This window comes from Pristiophorus japonicus, unplaced genomic scaffold (genome assembly GCF_044704955.1).
Source record: "Pristiophorus japonicus isolate sPriJap1 unplaced genomic scaffold, sPriJap1.hap1 HAP1_SCAFFOLD_254, whole genome shotgun sequence".
Taxonomy (NCBI): Eukaryota; Metazoa; Chordata; class Chondrichthyes; family Pristiophoridae; genus Pristiophorus; species Pristiophorus japonicus.
The window spans coordinates 209,589-236,343 of record NW_027252274.1 but is presented as its reverse complement, the minus strand read 5'-3'; the positions used below and the strand labels follow the sequence as shown (position 1 = coordinate 236,343).

Genomic DNA, 26,755 nt, shown 5'->3' with positions numbered 1-26,755 from the left:
AGGACCCGGTGGCTGAGGGCCAAGGGACCGGTGGCTGAGGGCCAAGCGTCCGGTCGCTGAGAGCCATGGGACTGGTGGCTGAGGACCAAGGGACTGGTGGCTGAGGGTCAAGGGACCGGTGGCTGAGGGCCTTGGGTCCGGTCGCTGAGAGCCAAGGGACTGGTGGCTGAGGACGAATGGACTGGTGGCTGAAGGTCAAGGGACCGGTGGCTGAGGGCCAAGGGTCCCGTCGCTGAGAGTCAAGGGACCGGTGGCTGAGGGCCAAGGGACCGGTGGCTCAGTGCCAAGGGACTGGTGGCTGAGGGCAAAGGGACTGGTGGCTGAGGGACAAGGGACCGGTGGCTGAGCGTCAAGCGATCTGTGGCTGAGGGCCAAGAGACTGGTGGCTGAGGGCCAAGGGACCAGTGGCTGAGCGTCAAGCGACCTGTGGCTGAGGGCCAAGAGACTGGTGGCTGAGGGACAAGGGACCGGTGGCTGAGGGCCAAGAGACTGGTGGCTGAGGGACAAGAGACTGTTGGCAGAGGGCCAAGGGACCGGTGGCTGAGGGCCAAGGACCCTGTGGCTGAGGGCCAAGGGACTGGTGGCTAAGGGTCAATGGACCGGTGGCTGAGAGCCAAGTGACCGGTTGCTCAGTGGCAAGGGACCGATAGCTGAGGGCCAAGGACCCGGTGGATGAGGGCCAAATGACCGGTTGCTCACTGCCAAGGGACTGGTGGTTGAGGGCCAAGGACCCGGTGGCTGAGGGCCAAGGGACCGGTGGCTGAGGGCTAAGTGACCGGTTGCTCAGTGCCAAGGGACCGGTGGCTGAGGGCCAAGGGACCAGTCGCTGAGAGCCAAGGGTCCGGTCGCTGAGAGCCAAGGGACTGGTGGCTGTGGACCAAGGGACTAGTTGCTGAGGGCCAAGGGACCGGTGGCTGAGGGCCAAGGGGCTGGTGGCTGAGGGCCAAGGGTCTAGTTGCTGAGGGCCAATGGAACGGTGGCTGAAGCTCAAGTGACCAGTGTCTGAGGGCCAAGGGTCTAGTCGCTGAGGGCCAAGCGTCCGGTGGCTGAGAGCCAAGCGACCGGTGGCTGAGGCCCAAGTGACCAGTGGCTGAGGGTAAAGTGACCGGTGGCTGAGGGCCAAGTGCCTTGCTGCTAAGAGCAAAACAACCGATGGCTGAGAGCTGAGGTCCGGATGCTCAGGGCGAAGAGAACAGTGGCTGAGGGCGAAGAGACTTGTTGCTAAGTGGCAAGTGTTGACTTCTAAGGGCTAAGGGACCGGTGGATTAGCGGCAAGGGACCGACCGGTTGCTTAGCGGCAAGAGACTGGTTGCTAATGGCCAATGGACCGGTGCTAATGGCCAAAGGACCTTTTGCTAATGGCCAAGGGACATGTTGCTAATGGCCAAGGGACCATTTCCTAAGTGCCAAAGGATCGGATGCTCAGTGCCAAGGGACATGTTGCAAAGGGCTAAAGGTCTGGTCGCTAACTGCTAAGGGACTGTTTGCTAAGAGCTAAGGGACTGGTTGCTAAAGGCCAAAGGCCTGTTTGCTAATAGACAAGGGACTAGTAGCAAAGTGCCAAAGGACCTGTTGGTAAGGTCCAAGGGACCGGTTGCTAAGGGCCAAAGGACTGGTTGCTAAGGGGTAAGGGACTGGTTGCTGAGGGCTAAGGGATTCGTTGCTAATTTCCAAGGGATTGGTTACTAAGGGCCAAGGGACTGGTTACTAAAGGCTAAGGGACTGGTGACTGAGGGCCAAAGCACCCGTTGCTCAGAGAGAAGGGACATGTTGCTTAAGGCCAAGCAACTGGTTGCTTCAGGCAAGGGACCGGTTCCTTAGGGCGAGGGACCGTTTCCTTCGCGCAAGGGACTAGTTCCTTAGGGCCAATGGACCGGTTCCTTCGGGCCAAGGAACCGGTTTCTGAGAACCAAAGGACCGGCTGTTGAGGGCCAATGGACCAGTTGCTGAGGGCTAAGGGCTGGTTGCTCAGGGAGATGGACCGGTTGCTACGTGTCAAGAGTTGGCTGCTAATGCCCAAGGGACCAGCTGCTCCGTGTCAAGGGATAGGTTGTTCAGGGCCAAGTGCGCGGTTCCTGAGGCCAAGGGATTGGTTGCTGAGGGCCAATGGACTGGATGCTTAGAGCCAAACAACCGATGACTGAGGGCTAAGGATTGGGCGGCTGAGTGTCAAGGGTTTTGTCGCTGAGGGCCAAAGCACCGGTTGCTAAGGGCCAGGTGTTGGTTGCTGGAGGCCAAGGAATCAGTTGCTTAGGGCAAATGGGCTTGTTGCTCAGTGAGAAGGGACCAGTTGCTGAGGGCCAAGGGACCGGTTGTTCAGGACAAAGGAACCTGTTGCTTAGGCCCAAGAGACGTGTTCCTTCGGGCAAAGGGACTGCTTGTTATGCACCAAGGGACCAGTTGCTGAGGGCCAAGGGACCGGTTGCACAGGAGAAAGGGTCCTGTTGCTTAGGCCCAAGAGACGTGTTCCTTCGGGCAAAGGGACTGTTTGCTATGCAGCAAGGGACCAGTTGCTAAGGGCCAAGAGGTTGATTGCTAGGTGCCAAATAACCAGCTGCTAAGGTCCAAATGACAAGTTGCTAAGGGCCAAATGACCAGTTGCTATGGGCCAAATGACCAGTTGCTAAGGGCCAAGGGACCGGTGGCTGAGGACCAAAGAGACCGGAGGCTGAGGGCCAAGGGACCGGTGGCTGAGGGCCAAGGGATCGGTGGTTGAGGGTGAAAGGGACCGGTGGTTGAGGGCCAAGGGACTGATGGCTGAGGGCAAAACTACTGGTTGCTGAGGGCAAAGCCATGGTGGTTAAGGCCAAGGGAATGGTTGTTTAGATCCAATGGTTGGGTGCTAATGGCCAAGTGAATGGTTGCCGAGGGTCTTTGCACTGGTGGCAGAGGGCCAAGAGACCAGTTGCTAATGGCCTAAAGACTAGTTGCTAAGGGCCAAGGGACCTGTTGGTAAGGGACAAGGGACTGGTTGGTAAGCGCCAAGTGACTTGCTGCGAGGATCGAAACGACCGGAGTCTGTGGGCTTAGGATCTGGTGACTGAGCATGAAGGGACTGGTGGCTGAGGGCCAAGGCACTGGTTGCTATGGGCCAATGTTGGTTGCTGTGGGGCAAGGGACTGGTTGCTATGGGCTAAAGGACTGGTTGCTAAGTGCCAAGTGCCTTGCCGCTAAGAGCGAAACGACCAGTGGCTGAGGGCTGAGGAAACGTTGCTCAGGGCGAAGGGACCAGTGGCTGAGGTCGAAGAGACCGGTTGCGAAGTGGCAAGTGTTGGCTGCTAACTGCAAATGGGCCAGTTGCTGAAGGCCAATGGACCAGTTGCTTTGCACCAAGGGACCAGTTGCTAAGGGTCAAGGGACTGGTTGATAAGGGCCAAGGGACTGGTTGATAAGGGCCAAGAGCCCGGTTGCTAAGAGCAAAACAACCGGTGACTGAGGGCTAATGATCGGCGGCTGAGCATTAAGGTACTTGTCGCTGAGGGCCAAAGCACAGGTTTGTAAAAGCCAAATGTTGGTTGCTGTGGGCCAAGGAACCAGTTGCTCAGGGCAAAAAAACTGGTAGCTCAGGGCTAAGGGACCAGTGGCTGAGGGCCAAGGAACCAGTTGCTCAGGGCAAAAAGACTGGTGGCTCAGGGCTAAGGGACCAGTGGCTGAGGGCCAAGGGAACAGTTGCTCAGGGCAAAAAGACTGGTGGCTCAGGGCTAAGGGACCAGTGGCTGAGGGCCAAGGGAACCGGATGCTGAGGGAAAAACGGTCGGTTTCTGAGGCAAAGCAATGGTGGTTCAGGGTCAAGGAACTGGTTTCTTAGAGCCAAGGGTTGGGCGCTCAGGGCCAAGTGACCGGTTGCCGAGGGCCTTGGCACTGGTGACAGAGATCCAAAAAACTGGTTGCCAAGGGCCTACAGACTGGTTGCTAAGGACCAACAGGATAGTTGCTAAGGGACAAGAGCCTGGTTGCTAAGTGCCAAGGGATCGGTTGGTAAGGCCCAAGGTGCTTTTTGTGAAGGGCCAAGTGCCTTGATGTTAAGAGCGAAACGACCGGTGATGAGAGCTGAAGTCCGCTTGCTCAGGGCGAAGAGTCCAGTGGCTGAGGGCGAAGAGTAGCCACTGGTTGCTAAGTGGCAAGAATTGGCTGCTAATGGCCTAGAGACCGGTTGCTGAGGGCCAAGAGACAAGTTGCTTTGCGTCAGGAGACTGGTTGCTAAGGGCCAAGGGATCGGTTGCCAATCGCCAAGAGACCGGTTGCTAATGGCCATGGGACCGACTGCTAGGGGCCAAGTGACCAGTTGCTAAGGGCCAAGCGACCGGTTTCAAAGTACCAAGGACCGTTTTCTAAGGGCCAAAGAACCTGTGGCTAAGGGCCAAGGGACCGGCTGCTAAGGGCAAAGGATTGGCGGCAGAGGGCCAATGCACCGGTTGCTCAGAGACAAGGGACCGGTTGCTTAGGGCCAAGGGACTGATTCCTAAGTGCCAAGGCACCGGTTGCTGAGAACCAAAGGACCGGTTGTTGAGGGCCAAGGGACCAGTTGCTGAGGGCTAAGGACGGTTGCTCAGGGAGATGGGACTGGTTGCTACGTGGCAAGAGTTGGCTGCAATGGGTTAGGGACAGGCTGCTTAGTACCAAGGGACCAGTTGTTCAGGGCCAAGTGAACGGTTGCGGAGGCCAAGGGACCGGTTGCTGAGGGCCATGGAACCGGTTGCTGAGTGCCAAGGGACAGGTTGCTGAGGCCATGGAACCGGTTGCTGAGGGCTAAGGGACTGGTTGCTGAGGGCCATTGGATAGGTTGCTGAGGGCTAAGGGACTGGATGCTAAGAGCTAAACAACCAGTGACAGAGGGCTAATGATCAGACGGCTGAGTGTCAAGGGACTTGTCACTGAGGGCCAAAGCACCAGTTGCTAACGGCCAAATGTTGGTTGCTGGAGGCCAAGGAACCAGTTGCTAAGGACGAATGGACTTGTTGCTCAGGACGAAGGAACCGGCGGCTGAGGGCCAAGGGACTGGTTGCTCAGGACAAAGGGACCTGTTGCTTAGGGCCAAGGGACCAGTATCCTCAGGCAAAGGTATTCGTTGCTAAGCACCAAGGGACCAGTTGCTAAGGGCCAAGGGACCCGCTGCTCAGGTTGAAGTGACCCGTTGCTAAGGGCCAAGAGACCGATTGCTAAGTGCCAAATGACGATTTGCTAAGGGCCAAATGACCAGTTCCACAGACCAAATGAGCAGCTGGCCAAGGGACCGGTGGCTGAGGGCCAAGGGACCGGTGGTTGAAGGCCCAAGGGATCGGTGGCTGAGGACCAAGGAACTGGTGGCAGAGTGCCAAGAGATCGGTTGCTAAGGGCCGAGAGACAAGTTGCGAGGGCAAAGAGAACAGTTGCTAAAGGCCAAGTGCCTGGTTGCTAAGTGCCAAGGGCCTGGTTGCTCAGGGCCAATGGACCAGCTGTAAAGGGACAATGGAGCTGTTGGTAAAGGCCAATGGACTGGTGGCTGAGGGCCAAGGGACTGGTGGCTGAGGGAAAAACTGCTGGTTGCTGAGGGCAAAGCCATGGTGGTTCAGGGCCAAGGGATCGGTTGCTTAGAGCTAATGATTGGGTGCTAATGGCCAAGTGAATGGTTGCCAAAGGCCTTGGCACTGATGATTAGAGGGCCAAGAGACTGGTTGCAAACGGCCTAGAGACTAGTTGCTAAGGGCTGAGGGAGCTGTTGCAACTGGCCGAGGGCCTGGTAGCGAAGTGCCAAGGGACAGGTTGCGAAGGGCCAAGAGACCTGTTGGTAAGGGCCAAGACACCGGTTGACAAAGGCCAAGGGACTGATTGGTAAGCACCAAGTGCCTTGCTGCTAGAAGCGAAACGACCGGAGTCTGTGGGCTTAGGATCGGGTGACTGAGCATGAAGGGACTGGTGGCTGAGGGCCAAGGCACTGGTTGCTATGGGCCAATGTTGGTTGCTGTGGGGCAAGGGACCAGTTGCTATGGGCCAAAGGACTGGTTGCTAAGTGCCAGGTGCCTTGCCTCCAAGAGCGAAACGACCAGTGGCTGAGGGCTGAGGAAACATTGCTCAGGGCGAAGGGACCAGTGGCTGAGGGTGAAGAGACCGGTTGCTAAGTGGCAAGTGTTGGCTGCTAACGGCAAATGGGCCAGTTGCTAATGTCCAAGGGCGTGGTTGCTAAGTGCCAAGGGCCTGGTTGGTACGGGCCAAGGGACCAGTTGCTAAGGGCCAATGGACCTGTTGGTAAGGCCCAAGTTACGGTGGCTGAGGACCAAGGGACTGGTGGCCGAGGGAAGAACAGCCGGTTGCTGAGGGCAAAGCAATGGTGGTTCAGGGCCAAGGGACCGGTTGTTTCGAGCCAAGGGTTGGGTGATAAGGGCCGAGTGACCGATTGCCGCGGGCCTTGGCACTGGTGACAGAGAGCTAAACAACGGTTTGCCATTTTCTTCAATGTTAGATGACATATCATTTATCCTTCTCCGAATTGTATGGTCAGACAGCGGAATTTTTGCAATTTCTTGTTGCACTTCATCACCAAGCATTATGTTGACAATTTTACGATATGCAGGCAAAATAAGTGAGTGAGCTATAGTATGAGACTGAATTTTCTGCGCTATTAATTCAGCAACTTTTTACACTATAATTTAGATTCATTTTTCTGCAAGGTGCTAGTGCAATGCCCGACCTCTTCCGTGCTAAAGACATATATTTCTGATTCAATTGCCAACCAGAACTCCCACAGTGAAACGGATGAGTGACGAACGCCCGGAGTGGTGTAAACATTGAAACATGTTTCAGAATTCGGAGAATTCAGTTGGTGCATCGACAGGATTTAACCGTCTCACATACCAGGAGGAAAACTGGAGCTGCTTCTGTTAAATGTGGTGCAGCATTGCCGGCAGAGCCCGGCTTTCTGTACATTGTTAGTTAGAAATGTGAGCAAAATATCACTCCGATCTTTGGGTGGTTTCACGTCAAACACTTGTATTATTAGTTTGGATATAATTAGTGCAGCACAAACATTACTGTGCAGGGTGTTGACGCGCTGCCAAATGACTGGAAGTAATATCAATGCTCCTGATCTTTCATGGTCCCACAGGAAATCTCCCGCAATTATAATTACGTTTTTCTCTTCAGCTCTCATCTCACAGTCAGTTGGAGCCCTGTGTTCAGTGCCAAGAGTCATCATCACTTCTCGGACAGAATGAGAGTTCCGTTAATCGCCTATCCATTTTCCTGGTTACCACCAGTTGTACAGGCAGGAATGCTTTACTTTCCGATTATAGCTGCCGTGGGAATCCCCGGTAAGTGCTTATATTCCGTTACTAACGTCGTGAATAAAGTTGGGATTAACTTTATTCCTGCTCTTATTTCAGTAATTATATTTTTAAACTATTCTTCTCAATTCAATTAAAAGGCTGAGATTCAGTGACTGTATTTCCCGCTCTACCTTTTTAAGTGACTGATCATTTGGTGCCTTTCTAATTTTCTTTAACCCCCATAAAAGCTTCAGATTATTTCCCCCATGTAATGTCTTTCAAACTGGGCCCGTTTTATCTGAGAATCGTGCAATGTGTGATTCAATGGATTATTTTAATCCCATTTTTCCGTGCCTGCTCTCCTTTCCCGTAACACTCGGTAATATCTGACAGATTATATTTTACTGAACATTCAGCGTGTTGTAAAATGCTCCATTGACTCCCGCTGTGGAGATAGACACTGACAGCCGATCATGGACATATACCTGGGAATTCGGACAGTCAGGACCGGGATTTGTTCAGTCCCGTTAATCAGAATCTACCCGCTGTTCTCGGTCTGGTTCCAGCAAAGTGCCGGATATTATTCCTGGTGATCAGAATCCATGCCGAGAGTGGGATTGTGCTCCATGCAGGAACACAGACTCTCTCCCTCATCTTCTCCACTGACCGGTGACCAGCCTGTTCTCAGACTCGCCTTCACCCTCCCGGCGGAGATTGTTCTACCTTCAGCCGGTGGGAGGCAGCTGGTTTCTGTCACATCCATTCCTGCAGCGGTACAGGTCAGACCGGGGATCCGTGCTGTGAGAGACCGATTGAAACAAGTCAGCGGCGCTCTATGCAGCTGTCCTGCGTTTGTCCACATTTAAAAACCCGTTTTAGATTCAATACCTGCATTTTAACCAAAGCACCGTCTCCATGCCGGGTCATGGTCCCTTTATACTAATCGCACACATTTATTGTTCAGACCAAACGCTTGCAGGGTGATATAACATCGACTGTCCCCTCAGTAAGTCTGTCCGCTCGGTGATCCACACACATTCACTTTAATTTCGCTTCAGATACTGAGAGATAGAGGAATTTCTAGTCACATTTACCCACCCGGTCTCCATATCCCTTTCTCGCCTCTCCCTCCAGCCACGGACCCAATCTACTTTGAATTCTGACAGTTTCTGCCTCAACCTCTATCCATGTGACTGAACTCCACCTCCTCCCCAATCCCTGTATAAAAAAGCTTCTCCTGCTCTCTCTTCTCTCTGTTCCATTGTCTTCTATTTCATCTTCTTTCTACAGCGCCTCGTTCTGCAACACACATCTACTGGAATCAGTCTGCTTCTATCTATCTTCTTCCATCCTGTCAATAATTTTAAACACATCTGTCATATCGCCCTGTAATCTGTGTCTGTGTAACATTCCTCTAAGTCACATTTACAGGTTATGTGGCAGAGCCCAGGGTATCGAACCAGTGTGTTGTATCACCCATTGTACCACTGACTAACTTTCCCACTTCAGTTGGGAAACTGAAATCTCACATCCTGTCTCCTGAGTTCCCAGCACCCTGTACTAATAAATTGCGTTGTATGTTTGTGTTTGACGAAACATGATCAGCATTAAAGTCCAATATTACGGCTGTTGTTTTTAACGCTCTGCAGAGACTGTTTGAAGAGGTTACTGAATGAGAACAGATTGAAGTGAGTTGTCTCACTGTCCCGCTGACTCTCACAAATCTCAGGATCAACGCAGCCTAATGCTCCTACTGCAAGTTTCGCCCCTGTATTACTAAGAGTATCTCTCACTATATCAGCTCACATGGTCCGTTGTAACAAGTGCCGCACCAAGAGTCCCGATCATTTCTCAGAGATCAGTACAGTTTGATTTATTGTATTACCATTTGCCGTGTTCCAGTTCTCGGCGTGGTAATTGGTGTTCCCGGTAACGTGCTTAGTTTGTGAAGCAAAAGCGCCAAATTGTTATTTCCATTCAATCTTGTGTCAGCTGCGGTAATTTTAACAATAAATATGATCAGTACTCGGTGCATTGGAATGTCTGTTCCCATCGTCTCAAATTGTATTACATTGTCAGTTAAGTCCCTGATTTGATAATGTTTTTCAGTTATTATTCGTAAAAATGGGAACCCACGTAATTAGCTGTAATCTTACGACTTGGATCGATAGTTGGTTGCACGGAAGGAACCACAGAATAGGGTTAAATGTTAAGCGAATTTTGGCTTTTATCACAAGGGGGAAGATATTTACAACTGAGGACGTGCTGTTCTCGCGTTACAGAGATTTGGTCAGATCTCATTTGGAATATATACGTTCAGTTTTGGGCAACATATCGCAGGATAGATGGATTGGCCTTCGAGGGGTTTCAGCGCAAGTTAACCAGACTGATACCACGGTTTAATGTATTCAAATATGAGGAAAGGTTACATAACCTTGCCTTGTATTCCATTGTGTTTAGAAGGGCGAAACGTGATATAACCGAGCTATTTAAATAGATAAAGGTGTTCGATAGTGTAGGCACAGAGACTGTTTCCTATGGCGGTGAGCTCGGCCATTTAGGAGTGAAATCACGAAACACTTTCTCACACAAAGTCGAGGAGAAATCTAACACTCGTTCTCACAAAATTCTGTCCATTAATGGTCAGTTGTAATTTTACAGACTCTGATCGATAGATTTGTTAAGGTCAGGGTATCAAGGGATATGGAACCAAGACGGTAATTGGAGTGAGGGTGCCGATCACCCATGGTCTACTGGAATGGTGGAAAAGGCTTGTGGGGCAGAATGATCTAATCCTGCGTTCCTATACGTCAAGCACCAGAGTCATCATTTCTGCAATGAGATTTCCGGCAATCGCAGGTCCAATTTCAGTGTATCTGAATGTTCTACAGGAAAAAATGTCCGATGATATCCTGCAGTCCATAGAGGTTCCATCACTCATTTTAACAGGTTACAGATTGCATAAATCCGTGTCTCGCTGTATTACCTGGAGGGCCTGGTCATTGCTCTGTCGGTCCTGAGGTGATTATTTGTCAGGTTTGGGTCACTATCGGAAATTCCGAGAATATCTGTCCTCCATTCCCTCCAAACTTTGCGAGATGTTTATTGATATTACAATGTTTTTGATTCTCCAACTCAAAATCTAACATTGTTTTACATGGAATGTCTCGGAGCAATGCGGTTCTAAGTGAGAATGAGCCCAGTATTCACACAGTGGGATGTCGTTGAAGTGTGAAATTGTTTCAGTTAATCGTTAGCAGCGTCAGGAACCCCTCGCTAATGTTCTCCTCTTTGCATGCTCTGGTTAACTTATCTACCTGGCCTTGAAATGTAACAGCCGGGGCTCCCATCTGAATCAGAAGTTTTTGGGTTTGATACCCTGTCGAAAATCCAATCTGACATTCGTATGGCATTCCCATGGCAGTATTTCCGAATAACGCAAACCTTAGCCAACTTTACCAACCAGATGTTGTATTTGTGGATCTTGCTGTAGTATATATATACATTTAGTTACATTACAAAGTATGTTACGAAGTTGTAGAAACCATCTTCTGACAAACAGTGAAAGCGCATATTAACTTTGCTGGAGTGTAAAATACACGTGTTTTATTTCACGCCAATTCTGGGAAATACGGTTGTGTTTTCAAGCAATTCCTGAAACCACAGTGGTGATGTATTTACTCAGAGCTGAATTCGTGCACCAAGCACAGTTATGGTCCGTGGCTGCAAATTTCATTTTTAAACATTTGCAGCCAGTTATACACACATGTAATGATTATATTTGGGACATTGCACAGGCAGTGGAACCGGAGACTGAAGGGATGGAGAGCTTGGAATATAGAAACATTAAGACACAGTAGTAATGATATTTTAATTGTAACTGGCAACAGTGGTGGTTGGATTCAGTGAGAGAAGGACATTGTTTCCCTTTGTGTCCTGTCATTATATAGCAGCTGCAATTAGAAACAAGAATAATTGTCAAATCATTTTGTTACTAGAATATTTGTTAATCAGGTATCAGCACTATTTAAACTGTGACTCTGTTTAAACCGAGGAGATAATGAATTAATTGACAATGACATTTCTGCAGCCACCAATCTCCCCAAATATCCCCTCAGCATCACCTTTGATGCCCTATTTCCTATTAAAACAAATAATCTCTCTCACTCTGGCCTTTCTCTGGTACGGCCCTCATTCTCGATCACTCAAGTACAAGGGCCGCAGACTTGTACGGATGTGTCGAACAACTGATTTAACCATTCTACGCCAGATTTGGCTAGACCACATAAAGTATTATCGGGCCCTACTCGTGTCTGCTAAAACGGCTCACTATTCCAACATTATTCTAGAATGGAAATATAACCCCCGGCTACTATTCTCGACTGTTAACCTTCTTGTTAAACTCCTCTTCCCAGTCTCCACCACACTCACCTCCAACAACAAGTGTGAGTAGCTCATGGAATTATTTGTCTCAAAGATTGAGACCACCCAATCAGCTGCCTCTGCCACTTCTCTTCCTTCCTCTAGCCCAACGGGTCAAACATCCCCTAAGTTTCCACCCTGCCCTAGCCATGAAGTCGCATCTCTCTCTAGTCTCTCCCTGATCTGCCCCTCTTGAACTCTCCATGCTCATCTTATCCATGAGACCCACTTCCTGCTCACTTGATCTTGACCCTATTCCCACCAAGCTGCTGACCACCCAACTTCCTTTTCTGGCTCCCGTGTTAGCTGACATTGTTAATGGTCCTCTCAGCTCAGGTCCTCTCCTCTCCTTCAAATCTACCGTCATCACCCCTCTCCTTAAAAAACAACCCTTCACCACACTGGGCTTGCAAGCTATCGCCCCGTCTCCAACCTTAATTTCCACTCCAAAGTCCTTGAACATGTTGTCGCCTCCCGGAACTCCATATTTAAATCCCTTCAGTCTGGTATCCACCATGCCACACTACCGAAACTGCTCTTATCAAACTCACAAATGGCATCCTTTGTGACATTGACAAAGATAAATTTTCCCTCCTCATCATTCTCGACCAGTCCCAGCCTTTGATATGGTTGAGTACTCCATTTTCCACCAATGCCTCTCCAACTGGGTGGGAGTGTACACGCCTGGGTCCATCCGTATCTCCCTAATCATAGCCAGAAAATCACTTGCATTCGCTTCTATTCTCACGATAAATCGTTGCATATCGTGTTCCCCGGGAATTTATCATTGGCCCACTCCTGTTCTATACTATATGATGCCTCTTGCCAACATCATCCGAAAACACAGCTTCAGTTTCCACATGTAGGCTGCTGATACCTAGCTCTACATCGCCCCCACTTCTCGCGAGGCCTCGAATGTCTCTAAATTGGCAGCCTGCTTGTCCGACATTCAGTACTTGTTGAGCAGAAATGTTGTCCAATTAAATATTGGGAATACCGATGACATTTTCTGTGGGTCCCGCCACAAAATGTATTCACTAACCAACGACACGATCCCTCTCCCGTGCTTCTGTCTGTGACTGAACCAGACAGTTCGCAATCGAGCTATCCTATTAGAACAGGAAATAATCTTCTGGCCATATATCTGCAGCATAACTAAATCCACCTTTTTCCACCTCCATAACATTGCCCGTCTCCGCCCCTGCCTCAGTTCCTCTGCTGCTGAAACCTCCACCCTTGCCTTAATTACCTCAAGTTTGTACAGCTCCAACACACTCCTGGCTCACCTCCTACATTCTACCCTATGTAAACTTGAGCTCATTCAAAACTCGCCAGTGCATGTCCAATCTCGCATGAAATCCCACCTGTGCTCGCTGAGCTACATTGATCCCGGTTCAACAATACCTCGATTCCAAAATTCTCCTTCTGTGTACAAATCCCTCCATGGCCTCGTCCCTCGCTATCTCTGTAACCTGCTTTAGCATCGCAACCCCCCAATATGTCTGCGCTCCTCAAATTCTACCCTCTTGTGCATCCCTGAATTAACTGATCAACCATTGGTGGCCGTGCCTTCAGTTGCCCGAGCCCTGAGCTCTGGAACAGCCTCCTTAAATCCTCACCGCCTCTATACCTCCCTTTCTTCCTTGAAGACAGTGCTTATAACGTCCCTCTAACCAAGCTTTTGGTCATCTGTCGTAATTTATTCTTATGTGGTTCGGTGCCAAATTTATTTGTTATGTCTTGTAACACTCCTGTGAAGCGCCTCGGGAAGTTTTATAAAGGCGCTATATAAGTAGAAATTATTGGTGTTGTAATAATGTTCCAATTGTTGAATTAATTAAGTGATTTGACAAATACTGAACAGGGGACATGATTTTAGCAACTTTTATGAGTCTCTAAACGTGAGATACATAAAGTACTGACAGGTTTGGCCATTTGAAAAGCCCAGTCTGAAATATTTTCTCCTCATATCTTCGCCATTATTTCATGCAGCTCACCAGTTAACAATTCTGTGGAGCACCGTCACCACACGGACTGCAGCGGTTCAAGAAGGCCCACCTCCGTCTTGTAAATAGCACAGGACGGCCCATTTTTTGTGTTTGATTCAGAGTTACTTTGTCAATTTTTCTCTGTAGATTTCCATTATACATCTGTATCCATGGTAACCACCCACCCACCCCACATACCACACACTCATAATTAACTATATTAATCTTATATACCCATGTGATTTAATTTCCAGCTAAGACTGTATTGTCTAAACACAATTGAACGGGAATTCAGTTAATTATTTCTACACCAGCCGCCTTATCTTGTTCAGGATATCTTTTCAGTGCCGATGTTTCTTTTGTATATGTAGTCTCTCTCTCGCTCTCTGTCTGTCTCTATTTTTTTACAAATGAACACTTGGAGCTCTTTACGTATATCAAGTTGGAACAATTGCTATATGTCACACTATCCTGCACACCAAAGGAATCCGAATCAAACACTTCTGAGCATATCTTACATTGTTGATAGATTGTGCTGGAAGCTCAGGTACATATAATGTCCCACATCCGCTGGGATGTACTTTCCACCAGTCTTTCTCACCAGAGACAGATTCTCCATATTGCTATGTGCCGGATTAATATTAAAGATGGATTATGCCAATTCAGAGCTAAGACCTTACCACGGAGCCTTTCTGAAGCTGAATCTCGGCAGGTATCTCCTGGGCTGGACTACAGCCTCTATTGTCACTTGTGCTGTATCTTTGCTTCGGTCTGGAGATCGCCACCCACAACTCCCTCTGAGGTTTGCTCCATTATTAGAGGCGTTAAAAGCGAGGAGAAGATTATGCCCCTTGTGCCATTGTGTACTTTGGAATGTATATTTTTCCTAGGATCACAGAAGAAGGCGCAAGATAAAGTTGTTTGTTCATGATCACATCTGAACATCTCCCCCTTGTGGTTATTGTTAGAGTTTGTCCAGATGGGGGGTTGCACTTTCCAAGGCACCAATGTAAAGATCTGCGACTTCTGGCCACGAAGTCAGTTGATCAGATTAAATGTTCATCTGGTGGATTATAAACGTAACTGTTGCAACTTGGTTGAATTCAAACATACCAACTCCCCTATTATCATGATGTTTGAGACTAGTTTGTCCAAATGTCTTGACTCATCACCTCCAGTCTGCGAATACAACATGAGAACTCTGAGCCATTCCGTACCCACACCTTGTATCCGCTCCCCTTTCCTGCCCACGGACCCAAATCCCGCACTTTGTCTCACCCTCGGTTGTTCCCCTTTAGCATTCACTGCATTTCGGCCAGGCTTCATTCTCACCGCTCCTCAACCATCTCCCAATTTAGAATTGACCATTCATGACTGATTTTCAATTTGTTTCCTGTTCATTCCCTCCTCTGTCACTGAACTGCTACTTTTCGCAATTATCCATAACTCATTCTCACACTGTCCATTTATTCATACATTTAAATGGCCAGTAGTTTACTCGGATCTCCGGTGGATTTCTACCCCACTTTCGACGAAGTTGCAGTGGCAGAAGGGTAACAGCTCCGAGGAAATTTCCAGAATCTATTAGTATTTTCGGTACACTTTGTGAAGTCGTTTACTTTCGCGTTTTTACCCCACACTCACAGATATTTAACATTGCAATTGTATGTTAAAATCCTGTTCTGCTGGACAATTCTAGCAGCGGTAAAGAGTTCAGTTCCAGTTCCCAGATCCTGCAGTAAAGTACATTTCACACCAAATCCTGTGTAACTGTCTCCCTTGCTGTAACCTGACGGCTGATTCCCTGTTCCTGTGTGTTTCCCTTTTACAGCTAATGTGGTGACGATTGTGATCCTGTCCCGGGGAAAGTGCGGTCTCTCCAGATGTATCACTCGCTACCTGGTGACCATGGCAGCGGCGGATCTACTGGTCATTTTCACTGATGTGATACTGAATCGGATTAATGATTATTATTTCCAGACTACCTTCCTGCACATCACATCTGTGTGTTCTTTCCTCCTAGCGCTGGTTCGTGCAGTCACGGATATTTCTGTCTGGTTAACCATCGCTTTCACTTTCGATCGTTTTGTTACCATTTGTTGCCAGAAGCTGAGGGCTAAATATTGCACCGAGAAAACTGCATCCCTGGTTATAGGAACCGTGTGCCTGCTGTTCTGTATAAAAAACATCCCCTGGTACTTTATATATGAACCCCACTATACAATCGACCATGTACCCTGGGGCTGTATTGCAAAACCCGAGTATTACACTGTAACTGCTTGGGTAACATTTGGCTGGATTAACCGCTGTTTAACCCCACTGCTCCCAATATTCCTGATACTGCTGCTCAATGCTCTGACTGTAGGATACATTTTGGCGGCCAGTAGAGTCCGCAGGAGGCTGAGGGGCAGCAAAAATGATGTGAATCACAATGATCCGGAGATGGAGAACCGAAGGAAATCCATCATCTTACTCTTCGCTATATCCGGTAACTTCATACTGCTCTGGATGGCGCATGTGATATATTTCTTATTATACCGAATTACAAACCACTATTATCATACAGGTTTCAATGACCCGATGCTTATTGCAGACTTTACCAGCTACATGCTGCTGCTTTTGAGCTGCTGTACAAACACGTGTATTTATGCAGTAACCCAGACTAAATTCAGAGATGAGCTGAAAAATGGGTTGAAGTACCCTCTGAGAATATTATTTAATTTAGTTCAGGAAAGAAAAGTTCAGAGCAATTCCCAACATTAGATCTGCCTTACATCACACATCGTATCCTGAGTTATATTTTACCTGAACCTCAGCAGGCTACAACTCAGGCCGAGGCTTCTTCAGACATAACACTGGGCAATATCTGACAAGGCCTACGGTTTCCTATGTAAGTGTCTGTGAACAAGGTAGAAGACCATTATGTAGACAGTGGGTTATAACAGCAGTGGCAGTTTAATTGGATTAAATCATGCTCCTGGACACAAAGAGATACAAGTCCCAGCATTGAGGTTTAGGATGTTGTGACCATGGAATGTTTATTGCCGGATGAACATCAGAACACGTGGGTTATCCCAGGGGAGTGTAAAAGGAGAATACGCCTTTCGATGTAATAGCTGAAGAATATCAGGAAGTGAATGACAACTGTGTTGGTTTTTGAGTGTGGAAAATCCTGGAGAATAATAAACAGATCATTATGTCAATCAGCATGTATTGTTTTTGAAAGTTTACATTCTCCAGTTCACGAACAGCTTCTCCATCACCTGCGGCTCTGTGGAATTTATTGGAACTGAAGTGATGTTGATTGTGGACGTGAGTCCATTGTCCTGGTGTCTGTGAACGGTGGTGTTTCCAGCAGCGAGTCCCCTTTCCCACTGTCTCTGTACAATGGTGTTTGCAGAGTAACAACACCACTGGCAATGAGAACCAGTAGCACGGTGTGTGAACAGCTGCAGACTCTTCTCAGGAAGAAATGACCCAGGTGGCCATTGCCTGCTGTCAGATATCTGTGACCGCAGGTCCGATTGGGCACTGTGACAGCAATGTGATTCTAACTTTTTGAAAAGTAAAATAGTGTCGCTTTCATCAAGCTCTCCTTCACCGAAAACATACTGAGGCTCACTATCTGCAGGAAAACCCAGCCATTGTCCGAACTCATTCGCTGCATATCAGGTATCAGGGTCCAGTGATCCAGACCCAGCTGAAGTGTGTGTGAATGTGAGGCTCAGTGTGTGAGGGACCAGTCTCAGGGTCCAGTGATCCAGACCCAGCTGAAGTGAGTGTGAATGTTTGGTCTCAGTGTATAAGGGACAGCCTCAGGGTCCAGTGATCCAGGCCCAGCTGAAGTGTGTGTGAATGTGGGGCTCAGTGTATGAGGGACAGCCTCAGGGTCCAGTGATCCAGACCCAGCTGAAGTGTGTGTGAATGTGAGGCTCAGTGTGTGAGGGACCAGCCTCAGGGTCCAGTGATCCAGACCCAGCTGAAGTTTGTGTGAATGTGAGGTGCAGTGTGTGAGGGACCAGTCTCAGGGTCCAGTGATCCAGACCCAGCTGTAGTGTGTGTGAATGTGAGGCTCAGTGTGTGAGATACAGCCACATGCTCTAGTGATCGAGACCCAGCTGAAGTGTGTGTGAATGTGAGGCTCAGTGTGTGAGGGACAGCCTCATGGTCTAGTGATCCAGACCCAGCTGAAGTGTGTGTGAATGTGAGGATCAGTGTGTGAGGGACCAGTCTCAGGGTCCAGTGATCCAGACCCAGCTGAAGTGTGTGTGAATGTGAGGCTCAGTGTGTGAGGGGCCAGTGTCAGGGTCCAGTGATCCAGACCCAGCTGAAGTGTGTGTGAATGTGTGGCTCAGTGTGTGAGGGACCAGCCTCAGGGTCCAGTGATCCAGACCCAGCTGAAATGTGTGTGAATGTGAGGCTCAGTGTGTGAGGGACCAGCCTCAGGGTCCAGTGATCCAGACCCAGCTGAAGTGTGTGTGAATGTGAGGCTCAGTGTGTGAGGGACCAGTCTCAGGATCCAGTGATCCAGACCCAGCTGAAGTGTGTGTGAATGTGAGGCTCAGTGTGTGAGGGACCAGTCTCAGGGTGCAGTGATCCAGACCCAGCTGAAGTGTGTTTGAATGTGAGGCTCAGTGTGTGAGTGAGCAGTCTCAGGGTCCAGTGATCCAGACCCAGCTGAAGTGTGTGTGAAACTGAGGCTCAGTTTGTGAGGGACCAGTCTCAGGGTCCAGTGATCCAGACCCAGCTGCAGTGTGTGTGAATGTGAGGTTCAGTGTGTGAGGGACCAATCTCAGGGTCCAGTGATCCAGACCCAGCTGAAGTGTGTGTGAATGTGAGGCTCAGTGTGTGAGATACAGCCACATGCTCTAGTGATCGAGACCCAGCTGAAGTGTGTGTGAATGTGAGGCTCAGTGTGTGAGGGACAGCCTCATGGTCTAGTGATCCAGACCCAGCTGAAGTGTGTGTGAATGTGAGGATCAGTGTGTGAGGGACCAGTCTCAGGGTCCAGTGATCCAGACCCAGCTGAAGTGTGTGTGAATGTGAGGCTCAGTGTGTGAGGGGCCAGTGTCAGGTTCCAGTGATCCAGACCCAGCTGAAGTGTGTGTGAATGTGTGGCTCAGTGTGTGAGGGACCAGCCTCAGGGTCCAGTGATCCAGACCCAGCTGAAGTGTGTGTGAATGTGAGGCTCAGTGTGTGAGGGACCAGCCTCAGTGTCCAGTGATCCAGACCCAGCTGAAGTGTGTGTGAATGTGAGGCTCAGTGTGTGAGGGACCAGTCTCAGGATCCAGTGATCCAGACCCAGCTGAAGTGTGTGTGAATGTGAGGCTCAGTGTGTGAGGGACCAGTCTCAGGGTGCAGTGATCCAGACCCAGCTGAAGTGTGTGTGAATGTGAGGCTCAGTGTGTGAGTGAGCAGTCTCAGGGTCCAGTGATCCAGACCCAGCTGAAGTGTGTGTGAATGTGAGACTCAGTTTGTGAGGGACCAGTCTCAGGGTCCAGTGATCCAGACCCAGCTGAAGTGTGTGTGAATGTGAGGCTCAGTGTGTGAGGGACCAGTCTCAGGGTCCAGTGACCAGACCCAGCTGAAGTGCGTTGAATGTGAGGCTCAGTGTGTAGGGACCAGTCTCAGGGTCCAGTGATCCAGACCCAGCAAAAGTGTGTCTGAATGTGAGGCTCAGTGTGTGAAGGACCAGTCTCAGGGTCCAGTGATCCAGACCCAGCTGAAGTGTGTGTGAATGTGAGGCTCAGTGTGTGAGGGACCAGTCTCAGGGTCCAGTGATCCAGACCCAGCTGAAGTGTGTGTGAATGTGAGGCTCAGTGTGTGAGGGACCAGTCTCAGGGTCTAGTGATCCAGACCAAGCTGAAGTGTGTGTGAATGTGAGGCTCAGTGTGTGAGGGACCAGTCTCAGGGTCCAGTGATCCAGACCCAGCTGAAGTGTGTGTGAATGTGAGGCTCAGTGTGAGAGGGACCAGTCTCAGGGTCCAGTGATCCAGACCCAGCTGAAGTGTGTGTGAATGTGAGGCTCAGTGTGTGAGGGACCAGTGTCAGGTTCCAGTGATCCAGACCCAGCTGAAGTGTGTGTGAATGTGTGGCTCAGTGTGTGAGGGACCAGCCTCAGGGTCCAGTGATCCAGACCCAGCTGAAGTGTGTGTGAATGTGAGGCTCAGTGTGTGAGGGACCAGCCTCAGTGTCCAGTGATCCAGACCCAGCTGAAGTGTGTGTGAATGTGAGGCTCAGTGTGTGAGGGACCAGTCTCAGGATCCAGTGATCCAGACCCAGCTGCAGTGTGTGTGAATGTGAGGTTCAGTGTGTGAGGGACCAATCTCAGGGTCCAGTGATCCAGACCCAGCTGAAGTGTGTGTGAATGTGAGGCTCAGTGTGTGAGATACAGCCACATGCTCTAGTGATCGAGACCCAGCTGAAGTGTGTGTGAATGTGAGGCTCAGTGTGTGAGGGACAGCCTCATGGTCTAGTGATCCAGACCCAGCTGAAGTGTGTGTGAATGTGAGGATCAGTGTGTGAGGGACCAGTCTCAGGGTCCAGTGATCCAGACCCAGCTGAAGTGTGTGTGAATGTGAGGCTCAGTGTGTGAGGGGCCAGTGTCAGGTTCCAGTGATCCAGACCCAGCTGAAGTGTGTGTGAATGTGTGGCTCAGTGTGTGAGGGACCAGCCTCAGGGTCCAGTGATCCAGACCCAGCTGAAGTGTGTGTGAATGTGAGGCTCAGTGTGTGAGGGACCAGCCTCAGTGTCCAGTGATCCAGACCCAGCTGAAGTGTGTGTGAATGTGAGGCTCAGTGTGTGAGGGACCAGTCTCAGGATCCAGTGATCCAGACCCAGCTGAAGTGTGTGTGAATGTGAGGCTCAGTGTGTGAGGGACCAGTCTCAGGGTGCAGTGATCCAGACCCAGCTGAAGTGTGTGTGAATGTGAGGCTCAGTGTGTGAGTGAGCAGTCTCAGGGTCCAGTGATCCAGACCCAGCTGAAGTGTGTGTGAATGTGAGACTCAGTTTGTGAGGGACCAGTCTCAGGGTCCAGTGATCCAGACCCAGCTGAAGTGTGTGTGAATGTGAGGCTCAGTGTGTGAGGGACCAGTCTCAGGGTCCAGTGACCAGACCCAGCTGAAGTGCGTTGAATGTGAGGCTCAGTGTGTAGGGACCAGTCTCAGGGTCCAGTGATCCAGACCCAGCAAAAGTGTGTCTGAATGTGAGGCTCAGTGTGTGAAGGACCAGTCTCAGGGTCCAGTGATCCAGACCCAGCTGAAGTGTGTGTGAATGTGAGGCTCAGTGTGTGAGGGACCAGTCTCAGGGTCCAGTGATCCAGACCCAGCTGAAGTGTGTGTGAATGTGAGGCTCAGTGTGTGAGGGACCAGTCTCAGGGTCTAGTGATCCAGACCAAGCTGAAGTGTGTGTGAATGTGAGGATCAGTGTGTGAGGGACCAGTCTCAGGGTCCAGTGATCCAGACCCAGCTGAAGTGTGTGTGAATGTGAGGCTCAGTGTGAGAGGGACCAGTCTCAGGGTCCAGTAATCCAGACCCAGCTGAAGTGTGTGTGAATGTGAGGCTCAGTGTGTGAGGGACCAGTCTCAGGGTCCAGTGATCCAGACCCAGCTGAAGTGTGTGTGAATGTGAGGCTCAGTGTGTGAGGGACCAGTCTCAGGGTCCAGTGATCCAGACCCAGCTGAAGTGAATGTGAATGTGAGGGTTCAGTGTGTGAGGGACCAGCCTCAGTGTCCAGTGATCCTGACCCAGCTGAAGTGTGTGTGAATGTGAGGCTCAGTGTGTGAGGGACAAGCCTCAGGGTCCAGTGATCCAGAACCAGCTGAAGTGTGTGTGAATGTGAGGCTCAGTTTGTGAGGGACCAGTCTCAGGGTCCAGTGATCCAAACCCAGCTGAAGTGTGTGTGAATGTGAGGCTCAGTGTGTGAGGGACCAGTCTCAGGGTCCAGTGACCAGACCCAGCTGAAGTGCGTTGAATGTGAGGCTCAGTGTGTAGGGACCAGTCTCAGGGTCCAGTGATCCAGACCCAGCAAAAGTGGGTCTGAATGTGAGGCTCAGTGTGTGAAGGACCAGTCTCAGGGTCCAGTGATCCAGACCCAGCTGAAGTGTGTGTGAATGTGAGGCTCAGTGTGTGAGGGACCAGTCTCAGGGTCCAGTGATCCAGACCCAGCTGAAGTGTGTGTGAATGTGAGGCTCAGTGTCTGAGGGACCAGTCTCATGGTACAGTGACCCAGACCCAGCTGAAGTGTGTGTGAATGTGAGGCTCAGTGTGTGAGGGACCAGTCTCAGGGTCCAGTGATCCAGACCCAGCTGAAGTGTGTGTGAATGTGATGTTCAGTGTGTGAGGGACCAGTTTCAGGGTCCATTGATCCAGACCCAACTGAAGTGTGTGTGAATGCGAGGCTCAGTGTGTGAGGGACCAGTCTCAGGGTCCAGTGATCCAGACCCAGCTGAAGTGTGTGTGAATGCGAGGCTCAGTGTGTGAGGGACCAGTCTCAGGGTCTAGTGATCCAGACCCAGCTGAAGTGTGTGTGAATGTGAGGCTCAGTGTGTGAGGGACCAGTCTCAGGGTCCAGTGATCCAGACCCAGCTGAAGTGTGTGTGAATGTGAGGCTCAGTGTGTGAGGGACCAGTCTCAGGGTCTAGTGATCCAGACTCGGCTGAAGTGTGTGTGAATGTGAGGCTCAGTGTGTGAGGGACTACTCTCAGGTTCCAGTGATCCAGACCCAGCTGAAGTGTGTGTGAATGTGAGACTCAGTGTGTGAGGGACCAGTCTCAGGGTCCAGTGATCCAGACCCAGCTGAAGTGTGTGTGAATGTGAGGCTCAGTGTGAGAGGGACCAGTCTCCGGGTCCAGTGATCCAGACCCAGCTGAATTGTGTGTGAATGTGAGGTTCAGTGTGTGAGGGACCAGTCTCAGGGTCCAATGATCCAGACCCAGCTGAAGTGTGTGTGAATGTGCGGCTCAGTGTGTGAGGGACCAGTCTCAGGGTCCAGTGATCCAGACCCAGCTGAAGTGTGTGTGAATGTGAGGCTCAGTGTGTGAGGGACCAGTCTCAGGGTCCAGTGATCCAGACTCAGCTGAAGTGTGTGTGAATGTGAAGCTCAGTTTGTGAGGGACCAGTCTCAGGGTCCAGTGATCCAGACCCAGCTGAAGTGTGTGTGAATGTGAGGCTCAGTGTGTGAGGGACCAGTCTCAGGGTTCAGTGATCCAGACCCAGCTGAAGTGTGTGTGAATGTGAGGCTCAGTGTGTGAGGGACCAGTCTCAGGGTCCAGTGATCCAGACCCAGCTGAAGTGTGTTTGAATGTGAGGCTCAGAGTGTGAGGCACCAGTCTCAGGGTCCAGTGATCCAGACTCAGCTGAAGTGTGTGTGAATGTGAGGCTCAGTGTTGTGAGGGACCAGTCTCAGGGTCCAGTGATCCAGACCCAGCTGAAGTGCGTGTGAATGTGAGGCTCAGTGTGTGAGGGACCAGTCTCAGGGTCCAGTGATCCAGACCCAGCAAAAGTGTGTGTGAATGTGAGGCACCTGTGTGTGAGGGACCAGTATCAGGGTCCAGTGATCCAGACCCAGCTGAAGTGTGTGTGAATGCGAGGCTCAGTGTGTGAGGGACCAGTCTCAGGGTCCAGTGATCCAGACCCAGCTGAAGTGTGTGTGAATGTGAGGTTCAGTGTGTGAGGGACCAGTCTCAGGGTCCATTGATCCAGACCCAGCTGAAGTGTGTGTGAATGCGAGGCTCAGTGTGTGAGGGACCAGTCTCAGGGTCCAGTGATCCAGACCCAGCTGAAGTTTGTGTGAATGCGAGGCTCAGTGTGTGAGGGACCAGTCTCAGGGTCCAGTGATCGAGACCCAGCTGAAGTGTGTGTGAATGTGAGGCTCAGTGTGAGAGGGACCAGTCTCAGGGTCCAGTGATCCAGACCCAGCTGCAGTGTGTGTGAATGTGAGGTTCAGTGTGTGAGGGACCAATCTCAGGGTCCAGTGATCCAGACCCAGCTGAAGTGTGTGTGAATGTGAGGCTCAGTGTGTGAGGGACCAGTCTCAGGGTCCAGTGATCCAGACCCAGCTGAAGTGTGTGTGAATGTGAGGCTCAGTGTGTGAGGGACCAGTCTCAGGGTCCAGTGATCCAGACTCAGCTGAAGTGTGTGTGAATGTGAGGCTCAGTGTGTGAGGGACCAGTCTCAGGGTCCAGTGATCCAGACCCAGCTGAAGTGTGTGTGAATGTGAGGCTCAGTGTGTGAGGGACCAGTCTTAGTATCCAGTGATCCAGACCCAGCTGAAGTGTGTGTGAATGTGAGGCTCAGTGTGTGAGGGACCAGTCTCAGGGTCCAGTGATCCAGACCCAGCTGAAGTGTGTTTGAATGTGAGGCTCAGAGTGTGAGGGACCAGTCTCAGGGTCCAGTGATCCAGACTCAGCTGAAGTGTGTGTGAATGGGAGGCTCAGTGTTGTGAGGGACCAGTCTCAGGGTCCAGTGATCCAGAGCCAGCTGAAGTGTGTGTGAATGTGAGGCTCAGTGTGTGAGGGACCAGTCTCAAGGTCCAGTGATCCAGACCCTGCTGAAGAGTGTGTGAATGTGAGGCTCAGTGTGTGAGGGACCAGACTCAGGGTCCAGTGATCGAGACCCAGCTGAAGTGAATGGGAATGTGAGGGTTCAGTGTGTGAGGGACCAGCCTCAGCGTCCAGTGATCCAGACCCAGCTGAAGTGTGTGTGAATGTGAGGCTCAGTGTCTGAGGGACCAGTCTCATGGTACAGTGATCCAGACCCAGCTGAAGTGTGTGTGAATGTGAGGCTCAGTGTGTGAGGGACCAGTCTCAGGGTCCAGTGATCCAGACCCAGCTGAAGTGTGTGTGAATGTGAGGCTCAGTGTGTGAGGGACCACTCTCAAGGTCCAGTGATCCAGACCCAGCTGAAGTGTGTGTGAATGTGAGGCTCAGTGTGTGAGGGACCAGCCTCAGGCTCCGGTGATCCAGACCCAGCTGAAGTGTGTGTGAATGTGAGGCTCAGTGTGTGAGCGACCAGTCTCAGGGTCCAGTGATCCAGACCCAGCTGAAGTGTGTGTGAATGTGAGGCTCAGTGTGTGAGGGACCAGTCTCAGGGTCCAGTGATCCAGACCCAGCTGAAGTGTGTGTGAATGTGAGGCTCAGTGTGTGAGGGACCAGTCTCAGGGTCCAGTGATCCAGACCCAGCTGAAGTGTGTGTGAATGTGAGGCTCAGTGTGTGAGGGACCAGTCTCAGGGTCTAGTGATCCAGACCCAGCTGAAGTGTATGTGAATGTGAGGCTCAGTGTGTGAGGGACCAGTCTCAGGGTCCAGTGAACCAGACCCAGCTGAAGTGTGTGTGAATGTGAGGCTCAGTGTTTGAGGGACCATTCTCAGGGTCCAGTGATCCAGACTCAGCTGAAGTGTGTGTGAATGTGAGGCTCAGTGTGTGAGGGACCAGTCTCAGGGTCCAGTGATCCAGACCCAGCTGAAGTGTGTGTGAATGTGAGGCTCAGTGTCTGAGGGACCATTCTCATGGTACAGTGACTCAGACCCAGCTGAAGTGTGTGTGAATGTGAGGCTCAGTGTGTGAGGGACCAGTCTCAGGGTCCAGTGATCCAGACCCAGCTGAAGTGTGTGTGAATGTGATGTTCAGTGTGTGAGGGACCAGTTTCAGGGTCCATTGATCCAGACCCAACTGAAGTGTGTGTGAATGCGAGGCTCAGTGTGTGAGGGAACAGTCTCAGGGTCCAGTGATCCACACCCAGCTGAAGTGTGTGTGAATGCGAGGCTCAGTGTGTGAGGGACCAGTCTCAGGGTCTAGTGATCCAGACCCAGCTGAAGTGTGTGTGAATGTGAGGCTCAGTGTGTGAAGGACCAGTCTCAGGGTCCAGTGATCCAGACCCAGCTGAAGTGTGTGTGAATGTGAGGCTCAGTGTGTGAGGGACCAGTCTCAGGGTCCAGTGATCCAGACTCGGCAGAAGTGTGTGTGAATGTGCGGCTCAGTTTGTGAGGGACTACTCTCAGGTTGCAGTGATCCAGACCCAGCTGAAGTGTGTGTGAATGTGAGACTCAGTGTGTGAGGGACCAGTCTCAGTGTCCAGTGATCCAGACCCAGCTGAAGTGTGTGTGAATGTGAGGCTCAGTGTGAGAGGGGCCAGTCTCCGTGTCCAGTGATCCAGACCCAGCTGAATTGTGTGTGAATGTGAGGTTCAGTGTGTGAGGGACCAGTCTCAGGGTCCAGTGATCCAGACCCAGCTGAAGTGTGTGTGAATGTGCGGCTCAGTGTGTGAGGGACCAGTCTCAGGGTCCAGTGATCCAGACCCAGCTGAAGTGTGTGTGAATGTGAGGCTTAGTGTGTGAGGGACCAGTCTCAGGGTCCAGTGATCCAGACTCAGCTGAAGTGTGTGTGAATGTGAAGCTCAGTGTGTGAGGGACCAGTCTCAGGGTCCAGTGATCCAGACCCAGCTGAAGTGTGTGTGAATGTGAGGCTCAGTGTGTGAGGGACCAGTCTCAGGGTCCAGTGATCCAGACCCAGCTGAAGTGTGTGTGAATGTGAGGCTCAGTGTGTGAGGGACCAGTCTCAGGGTCCAGTGATCCAGACCCAGCTGAAGTGTGTTTGAATGTGAGGCTCAGAGTGTGAGGGACCAGTCTCAGGGTCCAGTGATCCAGACCCAGCTGAAGTGTGTGTGAATGTGAGGCTCAGTGTGTGAGATACAGCCACATGCTCTAGTGATCGAGACCCAGCTGAAGTGTGTGTGAATGTGAGGCTCAGTGTGTGAGGGACAGCCTCATGGTCTAGTGATCCAGACCCAGCTGAAGTGTGTGTGAATGTGAGGATCAGTGTGTGAGGGACCAGTCTCAGGGTCCAGTGATCCAGACCCAGCTGAAGTGTGTGTGAATGTGAGGCTCAGTGTGTGAGGGGCCAGTGTCAGGGTCCAGTGATCCAGACCCAGCTGAAGTGTGTGTGAATGTGTGGCTCAGTGTGTGAGGGACCAGCCTCAGGGTCCAGTGATCCAGACCCAGCTGAAATGTGTGTGAATGTGAGGCTCAGTGTGTGAGGGACCAGCCTCAGGGTCCAGTGATCCAGACCCAGCTGAAGTGTGTGTGAATGTGAGGCTCAGTGTGTGAGG

The 26,755-nt window shown here is 50.8% G+C and overlaps 1 protein-coding gene across 1 annotated transcript; it reads left to right on the top strand.

Annotated features, from left to right (window-relative positions):
• Positions 1-6,125: 6,125 nt before the first annotated feature.
• On the top strand, positions 6,126-16,414 carry LOC139247073 (probable G-protein coupled receptor 139). The gene is made up of 3 exons (XM_070871487.1): positions 6,126-6,225; positions 7,233-7,286; positions 15,483-16,414. The coding sequence occupies exons 1-3, from the start codon at positions 6,126-6,128 to the stop codon at positions 16,412-16,414; spliced, it is 1,086 nt and encodes a 361-aa protein (XP_070727588.1).
• Positions 16,415-26,755: the final 10,341 nt, after the last annotated feature.

What these genes read in the sequence shown, in the direction of transcription:
- LOC139247073 (XM_070871487.1), top strand. Translation starts at nt 6,126, where the DNA reads ATGGGCCAGTTGCTAATGTCCAAGGGCGTGGTTGCTAAGTGCCAAGGG. An exon ending in AAGGGCCAATGGACCTGTTG is followed by an intron (nt 6,226 to 7,232) that starts GTAAGGCCCAAG and finishes GGTTACCACCAG; the next exon opens with TTGTACAGGCAGGAATGCTT. An exon ending in AGCTGCCGTGGGAATCCCCG is followed by an intron (nt 7,287 to 15,482) that starts GTAAGTGCTTAT and finishes TCCCTTTTACAG; the next exon opens with CTAATGTGGTGACGATTGTG.